The following is a 12,746-nucleotide window of genomic DNA, read 5'->3' as shown; positions in this document are numbered from 1 at the left end:
ATTATGTGCAAAAATGTATGAAACAGTGGAGAAAGACAGAAATCCAGAGAGTGTACGAGAGAATTAAATCAGACAAAGCTAATGCAGAGGAAGTTTTTTTTAACATCATTTAAAGGATTTGCTAGATAAGTCTGGTCCTCGCGCATGGCCCCTAAAGTATGTTGGAATCGATGGATGAAGGCGGCTTTACTGGAGGGTGCGAGGAAGGGAAACGTTATTTAGCGCTGACAGCCAGTGTAATGATAAATATGGAAGAACATCATATATTTTCACTGCTACTATCATCGACAAAACAAATCTCTCATATTGCCTTCACTCAGGCTTGTCGCAATTACACTCATGTCTAAAATAACACCATAATCAACATAGACATATGCACGAGCAGGGATGTGGTCAGTAGTTAAGTGTTAAATAAGGGTTTTATAGTGAAAGTGGTTATTGAGATTCATGGATTCAAGAAGATTACTGGTCTCGTGTGAGGTAGGGTCACAATGAGAGAGAGAGAGAGAGAGAGAAATAAATGCCTAGCTGACAAGTAATGTCTTCTATAAACCTCTGCTGGTCTATTTTTTTAACATAAGTCAGCTGTTCAGAGTTACTAGCTTTATACTGGTGTGACTGTAATGTGTATATAATACACACACACACACACACACACACACACATATATATTATATATATACAGTATGTGTGTTTGTGTGTAACTCAAATTGCTGATAATATAGTTAATATAGTATATAAATAAACTGTACTAAACTAGTAAAATGCAAAATAGAAGTATTTTCACTAGTCGCCTGAGACTTTTGTACCCCACTGTTTATCTGTACAATCATTTCAACACAAATAGTTTACTGTCATATAAATTATGTGCAGAAATAAATAAATAAATAAATAAATAAATAAATAAATAAATAATAGTCATTTGTAATAGTAATAGCATTTGTATAATCATTGCAAAGCTACTGTTTTCACAGTATTAGAAGTCGTCATGTCAGTAGTTCTTGCTCATGGGCATTGATAATTGATTTGTGGCCCACATAGCAGCGCGGTGCTCGTTTTCCAGGCAGGAGGTATTTATGGAGATGTGCTTGTGCTGTCAGCTCTCATAGTCTCGAAAATTATTACTCTGATCATCTGATAACTGCTCCAAGCACCATAACAAGTGTTCAGAAGAGTCCACTCTCGGCTTGTGCCAGAGACGTGTTTATTTTCTGTTAATGTGAGACAAGACAAAACTTAAAATATTGATATTTCACTATAATGTCAAGGACAAGAATACAATTACCAAAATGGACTGTATTACAATAATTAAATAACATTAACCCATTGATGCTTATTACGTTTTGATGCATGAATTATAAAACAATTTAGCTTTGTGATTTAATACCACAGGTCTGTTGAATGCTGGATTCTGATTGGTTCATGGACGTTCTAAGGTGTGCAATTATTTTTCAAGGAAACACATGGCTATAAAGTAGTTCCGGGACTGCATAACGGTTCCATATCACTTCGCCAAATGATTTCAGTTATTTCAAAGAGCCCTACAGGTTACCCCAACAAACTAACAAATTAAACAAAGTCATTGGTTAAAGTAAATCAGTTAAGAACGTCAAAACAATGTCTAAAATATCCTACATTTAAATTTCAGTTAAAAAGAGCCCTCACGCTCCCTCGTCTCCCCCGCAATTACACATGCACGCTCACACTCGCGTGCGCACACACACACACACAAAACCTTTTACTCCAATGCCAAAAGCAGCGCATCCTCCATTGCTAGTTCTAACATGACGTTTTCGAATTAGCAACGAAGGCTTGAGCTGTATTAAAGACGCTGACTCCATGGCGAAAGAAAGTAGTTCCTCTCATAAGAGCATTTTAGGGATGAAAACCAGAAAATGTCTTGAGATAAAACCCTGAACAATGTCTTAAGGTGTGGTAACAGTGGTATAAGCGGAATAATTGACTCCAGCCCATTAAATTCTCTACACCTCGGGTGTGCATTATTTTTAATGGTCACAACGCGCATTACCACCTCGGGTGTGCATTATTTTTAAACAATTCAACGGTCCGTCGTCATTTATTCCTTACATAATGTATAAATGTTTAACAATATGTTTCTCTTTACTTCAAAACAAGAATCATTCCCAACTTTTTTCTTCTTTTTTTTCCCCAAAATGATGCATTTTCGAAAGAATTACAAATCTGCTCACTGCAATAGGAGATAATGTTAAGTATCACAGGTAGCTACTTGGTACATTATCATTTTCGTCAGCCATGTTGAATGTCATTCACAGAAACGCAATGACTTATAAAAAAGGAAAGGAAAGCAATATAGGATTATGTCAGGGTCAGCGGTCATAACAAATTATGGTTTGGATGTAACATCACACCCTGAATAGTTAAAAATGCCTTTTAGAGATCAGACTGCATCACGCACGCCATACATCAGAGGGTTATTTCCATATAAGGGAAACAGGGGCTAGTCGTCTTTCTCCATTTCTTTCTCCAGTGTATATTTCTCAGGGCAGATTTATTTTTGAAAGTCAATATCTTCATAGCTTTTTCATAGCCAAGACTTTAAGCTATGTGGCTATTGTACATTTTCATCTAACGCCCAGAAAAAAAGATAATTACACACACTGTGACAATTTCCCCAATACCAGGGGCATAATCTATGCCTCTTTTTAAATATATGCCTGTAAGAGCCTATTATTGGCTTTTCAGCTAAACATAAACAAATTAAACTATTATGAGGCATGAAACAATTCATGAAATAACAATAATGGAAAAGGTAATGTACAGAAAGCCCGTGTGACAACTAGCCCCGGTCTCTATACACGTGTGTTTGTGTGTGGGGGGGGGGGAAATATAAAATCACATTTAAGATAATATTAATTGAATTCAATCTAAATAGAAATACCATCTCAAAACACATAACAGCTACAGTTATTGTTGTAATAAAAAAATATATTTTATGAATAATAAAACACCTGATCTCATGAATGTTATTGCAATGGTCTCACCTCTTTTTTTTCCTCAGCAGCTCGTGTGGTATCGAGATATTTCTGTATAGTTTTTTTTCCTATTCCACACTCCATGAACTTTAAGCAGAAGAGCCGAGTCCAAGAAGCCAAGAGGGCCTATTAAGAGATAATTACTAATTATGCTAATTTGTAAAGTTGTGCTATTTCTTTCTTTCGGTCACTTTATCGACGGTCTCTGTGGAGTAAGCCGATTCCATTCAGCATTAATATCTTTTTTTTTTTCCTTACCAGTCAGACGTACTGTGGAGGACGCCGTGTCCTAAACCACAGAATATTTCACGCTTAATCAGGGAAGAGTCTGTGAATTCAAATGCTGCCGTCACATCGGTCTCTGGTTGCCGCTGATTACGACCTTCATTAACTTCTTAAATGCTAGCGGTGTTATACCAGCATTCTACAAAAAATTCCTTATCGACAACGCACACAAAGAGGAGAGTGTAATGAAGTAGACTCGGGCCAAAATTGTGTTTACATCTGATTACGACTAAATGTGTTTCCTTTTCTGGGACAACCAATTCGGATAGTCTGGACTATGCCTGAGCTAAATCTTCACCCTAAATCAAATCAGCCCAAAGTAGTAAAAATATTTTTCAGACATCCAAACTACAAAAAAAGTGAAGAAAATACATTTATTTAAATTATCAATCAACAAAATGAAAATAAAGGCTAAATTAATTAACAAAGGCTATAAACAGTGTAAATGTGTCCTTTTTAATTGCATTAGAGTGTGCAGACACCTCGTATTGCTCCGAATCAGAACACATGACACAAATGCGACTGTCCTTCTCTGTGTCCCCATTTGTGATCATGTAAAACTATATAATCAACAAAATGGCAGAAAGACAGCGACAAAGGCTGCAATTCATTGCAGTCTGAATTGGGCTGCGGGGAACAGTGCTATGAGCAGTGCTACCGAGACCTGTTTGTCTCTCTGTTGACCGTGTTACGGCAACCTGACCGTATTGCCACAAGTGCTGGACCTTTGCAGCTCATGCTGTAATTACTGCACCAATTTGACACCATGTCTATAAGCTTACGACACATCAGGGTAACAATATAAGAGGTATCAGATGGAGGCAGTGAATATATCCTCATGAAATATGAAATGAGCTCATGAAAATGATTTTAACCCTATGTTCTGTTGATATAGACTTCACTGTTTTGTTTGGGGTCCCCAGAGACCACAATGATGTATGTGTAAAAATAATAATAGTAATTAACCCGTTATTTTTCCTTCTATTCTTTTAATAAGTTCCTCCGACCTCATCACAACCCAGGCAGATACTACTGAATCATTAACAATCTGTTGTATCACAAAGTAGATATGTGCTTTTCATAAATGTGATTGGTATCCATTATAGTACTATATATAGTTATGTTACATATTACATTATAATAGCTTCTGTTTGGGGTCAATTTGACCCGAAAAAAAAAAAAAAAAGCAGAAAAAATATAATAAAAGAAATTCAAATAAACAGCAAATTCTACAGTGTGTACACCAGTCAGAGAGTCTTAGAATGTGAAAATCCATTGCATTCCTTTATGTTTTATATTGTATATAGGGTCTTCGAGACCCCATACATACAGTAATGTAACATTTTTCATGGAATACGGTTAAATGTGTTATGAAGTTCAAATTTTGTTTATAATCTGTTCTCATAACATTAAAGTATTAGGTTGAAACTTCATGACTTTAAGTATATTTTTCAAGCTATAGAATTGGCATTGGGGGTCTATCAGAACCCAAGCAGAACATGAAGGTTAACGTCATGATTTTTTTTTCCATTTCAATTAATTAAACAAAATGCATAACTACAACTGATATTGCAGCAGCTCGCATGTACTCCATCACAGAAAGCACGCTATCCGTCGCAACAGAAAATGTGTCTTTGTAAATGTAGATGGGGGGTAACTACATTTCCCAAGAGATTCAGGGTTAACTGGGCCGTGGTTAATTCACGCTGGAGACAAATAACAGAAAGACCCCCTATGTGCTATGAGAGCCACAGCGGGGCTGTCACACATCTCAAGAATGACTAACCCTAAACAAGTTTACAGCTTAATCTACTTTACCTACATCAAGGCACGGGCATATCAAACATTGCAGTTTAATACTTAAAATACTGGTAGTTGATGCATAGGTTCATGGACCCTTTTTTTTTAAATCAACATCAAAGATTTTATGTTAAAATGTATGTGAATATACAGCACAAGAAAAAGAATATTTATTTTAAGATTTTAATCAACTTTTGCTTCAGCAGTTCATTTTAAATGGTCCAGCACTGTAAATTTTAAAAGTACAAATATTCCGCGTAGTCTTTCATTTAATATGTCATAAAAGCTGTGTGCAATGTGCAGAACTATTATAAAAAAAATTTGATGAAGTATGGCATGTCATCTGCAGGCCATCCCAGTAGTGTTTCATTTCAACTAGCATATGCTGCATCGACTGTTTGCGCTTTTCATGTTTGCAGATTGTTCTACGATAAGGTAAGCAGGTCAACCAAATTCCTCCACATACAGTTTTTTGTTCAAAAGGATTTGAGCACCAAGTAAGTGAGGTTAAAACAAGTACACATGATGTCAATAAGAGAACTGCCCCAATTTTGAGGATTAATTCCTATTGTTGCGTGTGTGTTACCTCAGTACCCTCTGCTAACATTAATGCTATGCTCTCTAAAAAACGAACAATACCTTGCAAAAAAAAAAAAAAAAACCCTAACGACATCAGGAGCGAAATCTGCTTACATGCGTTTGACTACACATCAGTTTTAATGCACTGGACAGTCTGTAATAATCTGAAGCATTTGTTTAGGATTAAACCATCAAATGCCATGTCAATATAATCCCGAAATGTCACCGTTTTGCCAAGAGGACAATAAAATGAATTGTTTTGGCTTTCAAAAAGATAAGTGTTTATTAAAATGAGACACGGTATTATGTTTTCATCTCCATTATGAGAGATTAGATGGGAGAAGTTAAAACAATCTGCTGATGTAATCTGGTTTTATGTGATTAATTGTGACTGATTTCCCAGGAGTAAAGTGTATTGTCTCCACTAAAATAAAAATCTAGATCATAATGATGATGAAAAAAAAAAAAAAAAAAGAAATAAGCACAATACAGTTAAAATAATGCTTGACACTCAGGAAAATGGTGATGAATGTCTGGTCTAAATAATCCAACGGTTAAGCACAAGCCCTCTTGCCGCTGACCAGTCACTGTAACTGTTCTTACCTAAAGGATCTATTCTCCATTTGATCAAACCCTTAAAAATGACTTTTGTTTGTCTAACCTAATCTATTCAGGCTGATTCAGTCATTTGAATTGATATTTTTGACTTGAATAAAACCTGTTAATTTAGAGATTACCACATAAAGTACATTTTTAGGTTACATACATTTTTTTTTCAATGTATAGATCACATTTCTGCTCATAGCATGTTGTTGTTCCTACATAAAACTGTGCTACATATCGTAACATAATAGGTTTTATTAAAGTCATAAAAATATGATCGATGTATGTATGCATACATACAATAACCAAATAAATATGACTTCTTGGTTTCACCAACAAAATTCATTTTTAAGGGTTAGATTAGGTAGAAATAGCATCTAACTGCACATATTCACTTTTTACAGTGGCTGAGCTGATAAATTAGCTATTCATATACACACACAAATGCATGCACACATGCTTACACTCTCCTCTCATGTTTATATGCAACGCTTAATGTTGTGTGACCAATTCTGTCATTTCCATTATGTAAATATATTTACCTCGCCATTACACTACAGCTATTGTCTATGTTCGCACAATTGCTTCTGTTATTAATACTTTGGGTGACAGGTCAGATTGCAGTTGTCGACAGACATCAGTATGTGCATTGCACAATGCTAACAACACTTTATAGAATGCATCCACACTGCACTGAATCTTTCCATCACAATGTGCTCTTAAACTTTAAATTTTTACATTTTAAAATATACTGTATACGTTATTCATTTAGGAAACTTGTTCAACTGTTTAATCATTCAGGGTTGAACAATTTTAAGATCAGAAAAAAAACATGTAATGATGCAGATAGTGAGAACGAAGTTTGTTTAAAAAAAAAAAAAAACAAAGCAAATCCATGTCCATTTGTCAGCAAAGACAAAGAGACGGAACTGACTGCGAGCAACATGGCTGATCAATATACGCCGTTATCAGCCCATCCAGCCCACGGCTCATGCATGCACCTGTCGGGTCACACGATAAGCAGTGATGGGACGAAGAACACCACACAAACCTGTCATAGAAAAGGTAGAGGTGTCTCTAAACCTGACCACCAACAAATGCCATCATTTATTACCAGCCACCAATGTTAGGTGAGGAGCAAGCATGCCCACTGTCATTCGATCACATTACACTGGGCTATTTGTATTTCTCTGATAAAATTTCACCAGAGTTCATCATGCAAATAGATAGATGTAGTTCAACTAATTTCCCCAAAATATTTCAATAATCTTTGCTTGCATGGAAAATAATAATAAAAAACAAATAACAGCAACTAATATAAATGATTATTTTTTATCAATAATTCTACTATTATTGTGATTGTTGCTGTTGTTTTTTTTTTGTTTTTTTGGGTGGATGCAAACTACTGTATTTGATCTCTATACTGGCAGTGCAACCCTAAAACTATTTTCTTATATGCGTAGACTTTTACATAACCAGGTGAGTATCATGTACACTGTAAATACCTTAAGAAGCTATTCCTTCCTGTTCTGACCATTAATAATTATTTTGTTGGTGTATCAATGTTGATTCAGTCATATTAAACAACATTTTTTACTAATATAAATACTGACTTAAGAACATAAGTTATTTAAACGTTACCACATGAAGCACTTTTTCAGGTTACCTGACAAATAGTTTTTATAGTGTAGTGTGGTCTAGATTTTAATTTCCAATTTTAAGCAGTCTCATACAGTGTATTACCATGGTAACTAAATATAAGCTATAAAAATAAAATTAATTCTCTCTTAACTAGGTATATACTAACAGTACAGTTATTGCTCAGAACTATCACGTACAAATTAAAGAGCTCTATTACAATATATACTACTCTGGAAAAAACAAAAACAAATAAGAGACCACTGCAAAGTGATCAGTTTCTCTGGATTTACTATTAATAGGTATGTGTTTGAGTAACATGAACATTTTTGTTTTATTTTATAAAGTACTGACAACATTTCTCCCAAATAAAAATACTGTAATTTAGAGCATTTATTTAAAGAAAATGACAACTGGTCAAAATAACAAAAAAGATGCAGTGTTTTCATACCTTGAATAATGCAAAGAAAACAAGTTCATATTAATTTTAAAACAACACAATACTAATGTTTTAACTTAGGAAGAGTTCAGAAATCAATATTGGTGGAATAACCCTGATTTTCAATCACAGCTTTCATGTGTCTTGGCATGCTCGCTACCAGTCCTTCACATTGCTGTTGGGTGACTTTATGCCACTCCTGGTGCAAAAATTCAATCAGCTCCATTTTTTTTGATGGTTTGTTGCCATCCATCTTCCTCTTGATCACATTCCAGAGGTTTTCAATGGGGTTCAGGTCTAGAGATTGGGCTGGCCATATCAGGGTCTTGATCCGGTGGTCCTCCATCCACACCTTGATTGACCTGGCTGGCATGAAGCATTGTCCTGCTGGATAAACCAATCCTCAGAGTTGGGGAACATTGTCACAGCAGAAGGAAGCAAGTTTTCTTCCAAGATAACCTTGTACATGGCTTGATTCATGCGTCCTTCAAAGATGAATCTTCATGATTCCAGCCTTGCTGATACACCCCCAGATCATCACCGATCCTCCACCAAATTTCACAGTGGGTGTGAGACACAGTGGCTTGAAGGCCTCCCCAGGTCTCCCTCTAACCATTAGATGACCAGGTGGAGGATCGGTGATGATCTGGGGATGCAGATTCGTCTTTGTGAAGGACGCACGAATCAAGCCATGTACAAGGTTATCCTGGAAAAAAAAAAAAAACTTGCTTCCTTCTGCTCTGACAATGTTCTCCAACTCTGAGGATTGGTTTTTCCAGCAGGACAATGCTCCATGCCACACAGCAAGGTCAATCAAGGTGTGGATGGAGGACCACCGGATCAAGACCCTGTCACAGTAAGCCCAATCTCCAGATCTGAACCCCATTGAAAACCTCTGGAATGTGATCAAGAGGAAGATGGAAGGCAACAAACCATCAAACAAAACGGAGCTGATTGAATTTTTGCACCAGGAGTGGCATAAAGTCACCCAACAGCAATGTGAAAGACTGGTAGAGAGCATGCCAAGACGCATGAAAGCTGTGACTGAAAATCAGGGTTATTCCACCAAATATTGATTTCTGAACTCTTCCTAAGTTAAAACATTAGTATTGTGTTGTTTATAAATGAATATGAACTTGTTTTCATTATTCGAGGTCTGAAAACCCTGCATCTTTTTTGTTATTTTGACCAGTTGTCACTTTATGCAAATAAATGCTCTAAATGACAATATTTTTATTTGGAATTTGGGAGAAATGTTGTCAGTACTTTATAGAATAAAACAAAAATCTTCATGTTACTCAAACACATACCTATAAATAGTAAATCCAGAGAAACTGAGAATTTTGCCATGGTCTTATTTTTTTGTTTTTTTCTCAGAGCTGTATGTATATATATATATATATATATATATATATATATATATATATATGAATAATAATAATATTATATATTCATACACACACACACACACACACACACAGCATAGAGCATACTATACAGTACACTGTAATACTGTTTTGTCAAGTAAACTAGAAATGTCAATAACATTAGAAATTAACTGGTTTTATTCAGTTTATTCAAGTAAAAAATATTACTCAATACTACTTAAGGAAAACATTAGGATAAAAATGTGTAACATCTAAATTAACTGGTTTGATTTAAGCAAAAATAATAATAATAATAATAATAATATATTATTATTTAATGACACTGAAATACAGTAGGTTAAAACAACAAAATATTTTTTTCAAGGTTAGGTCAGGCAGAAATAGCTCCTTATAGCATTAATTGCCACTTTTTAAAGTACAGTTCTATGGGTTAAAACAGTTTAAATAGACATCTCTCTATAAAAATCCCATATATGTGCAACGTTTATGAGTGAGTGAACAGGTCACAGGATGCTAAAATTAAATAGCTTAAGTAGTTTAGGTTAAGACAAGGACATACTGTATATCTACAGTAGCCTGGTCCCTGGACACATTTGCAAATGCAGCATCTGGCCAGATGCATATACCGAGAAACAAACGGTGCAAACGGAGTATTTCCTCCCACGATTCTGCATATCGGCTATGTGTATCCGAACAGTTGGCAAAAACTTGGACAGCAGAATGACACGGATACTGATGCGACCTCCGCGATGGTGCTGACGCTGTTGCGACCTCCGACAGTGAAGCATAGACAAATATGTCGACATCCAGATTTAAATGGGATGCGCAGTTTCGGGGAAATGATCATTACTTGCATTGCTGCTTATTTCAGACGATTTGCGCTCCGTTATTTCGGCTGTTTCGGCTTTAGAGGAAAAAACGTTTAATTAGGACATACATACTGAGAGAAATTAACTTTACCTTTTCGCTTTGACCTTCTCCTCCTCCTTCTCTTGAACTTGCATTTGACTTGGCTGCTGGGGACCGATGCCATGGCGCTCAGATTCTGGAAAACTTGTGCCGCTTGGTGTTCCTGGAGTTACTCTGCTTCAGAACGCACCGGGAATGACAGCTTCGTCTTATTCCGCCTCACACTTTTATAATAAGCTTTGAATAACTAGCTTTAAAAGTGCTGCACGTCTGTGTTAGCTACTGTATTGTCTGCTCAGCGGGAGCTGCGCGTCCTTTTCTTTGTTGTGTGACGCGGGCTGCCGGAGCTCCTGCGACTCTCTGCGCTTTTTGGCACCAGACACTTTGAATCCAATCATGCAGGACGCGTGTCTATTTGCTGCCGCGGATTGTAATTAGAGCCAATCATGAGAGTCTTGGCGCCGTGGCATCACGGCTCATGACACACCCCCTTTATGCCATCCCATGCTGGCGTGCAAACTCTTCATCTCTGAATGAGTGAAAGCAGTAATGCGGGATGAGTTTTGATGAATACGGACAGTGTGGAAAGTTGCATAGTCTATGTATTTCAAAAGGTTAAAGTAAGGCTTTTCAAACATGGCTTTGTGGAGAAGATACATAACTTAAACCTGTAGAATTTTTTTTTCTTCTTAAAGTTGCATGACATTTCTATCTATTAACTCATTTTTTAACCTATTCACTAATGATCTGCATAAGAGGAAGACTGGGGCTAGTTGTCACACTTTTAATTTCAGTGATTATTTCTCTGTGATTTGTTAAAGCCTTCTGTACAGAACAGAAATTTATCATTTCTACAGTAAATACCCAGGAAAACACCAATAAAAAATGCAGTTCATTGTGGACACATTGACCTTTTGTGACCCCCATAACGGGTCAATAGCATCAGAAAATACTTTCGAAACAGTTTGCATCTGAACATTTCCCAGAGCAATGCCTTGTCCCATAGACTTACATTGAAAGTGCATTACTGTAAACACAATTTGTGTTTGCTTTTACAAACTGAGGCACCAATCAAAATTATTTTCTATTGTAATCGACAGCAGATGTATTTCAAATGGTTAAAACAAGCATATGCCGTCGATAGAGTTTAACTTGTATTGAACCCAGAATATTCCTTTAACTCTCCAGTTGTCACAGCACAGATTATTTGATGGGTAGTTTGTCTTTCTGTCACTAGATTTTTATTTATTTTATTAATTTTTTGACAGCAAGGAACAATCAATCTTTAATAAAAAAAATAAAATATAAAATGAAAAACTTCAATATTTGTTTCAGAAATTATGATAACTTTTTAAAAATCCACTTGTTAACAGAATATTCGGACGAGGCAGCTTTGACATTTTTGCCATTTTGCCATTTGGCAGGCGATGTTTTAGATGAAACTCTTTCAAAAAGAGTTTGTGAATTCTCTCCATACAAGTAATGTTACAGTTTCCAATAACCCTGTGCACACAGAAGAATGTGAATCGCAAAAAAAAAAAAAAAAAAGGATTGTAAAAGTGGACATTGATAGTAAAAAAAGAATTAAATATTTTAAATATTTCATCCACAACTGTCATATCACTTCTGAAGACATGGATTTAACCTCTGGAGTCTTATGGATTACTTTTACACTGCCTTCATTTGTTTTTGGAGCTTCAAAATTCTGGTCACCATTCACTTGCAGTGTGAGGACATACAGAGCTGAAATATTTTTTTATTTTATTTTTTTTCTAAAAATCTTTGTTTGTGTGCTGCAGATGAAAGAAAGTCATACACATCTGGGATGGCATGGGGGTGAGTAAATGATGAGAGAATTTTCCTTTTTGGGTGAAATATCCCTTTAAAGCTAGAATATATAATTTTTTTCCATGTTAAAATACTTATCTTTTCCCAGCTTAATATTTAGAAACAAAAATAAGTAAGCCATTTGTAGGTTGGTTTCCTCGAACAGTGTCCTATGGAAGACTGGAGAAGTGTTGAGTAACTGTTTGAAATCAAATGTTTTAGCAATTCCTTTGAAAATCCACTCTCTGAACCAACTTTACTCTC

At 35.8% G+C, this 12,746-nt stretch overlaps 1 protein-coding gene across 1 annotated transcript in view; it reads right to left on the bottom strand.

The window, feature by feature from the left end:
* The window catches only part of adarb2 (adenosine deaminase RNA specific B2 (inactive)), a 270,658-nt gene extending 259,712 nt beyond the window's left edge, over window positions 1-10,946 (bottom strand). Inside the window, exon 1 of the mRNA XM_051687556.1 lies at window positions 10,707-10,946. Within this exon, the coding sequence (XP_051543516.1) occupies window positions 10,707-10,779 (73 nt within the window). The 5' untranslated portion in view covers window positions 10,780-10,946. The remainder of the gene's footprint in view (window positions 1-10,706) is intronic.
* Between the last annotated feature and the right edge of the window lie 1,800 nt (window positions 10,947-12,746).

This window comes from Myxocyprinus asiaticus, chromosome 44 (genome assembly GCF_019703515.2).
Source record: "Myxocyprinus asiaticus isolate MX2 ecotype Aquarium Trade chromosome 44, UBuf_Myxa_2, whole genome shotgun sequence".
Lineage (NCBI taxonomy): Eukaryota > Metazoa > Chordata > Actinopteri > Cypriniformes > Catostomidae > Myxocyprinus > Myxocyprinus asiaticus.
Note: the sequence above shows the minus strand (reverse complement) of the source record. Positions and strands in the feature narration are given on the sequence as shown.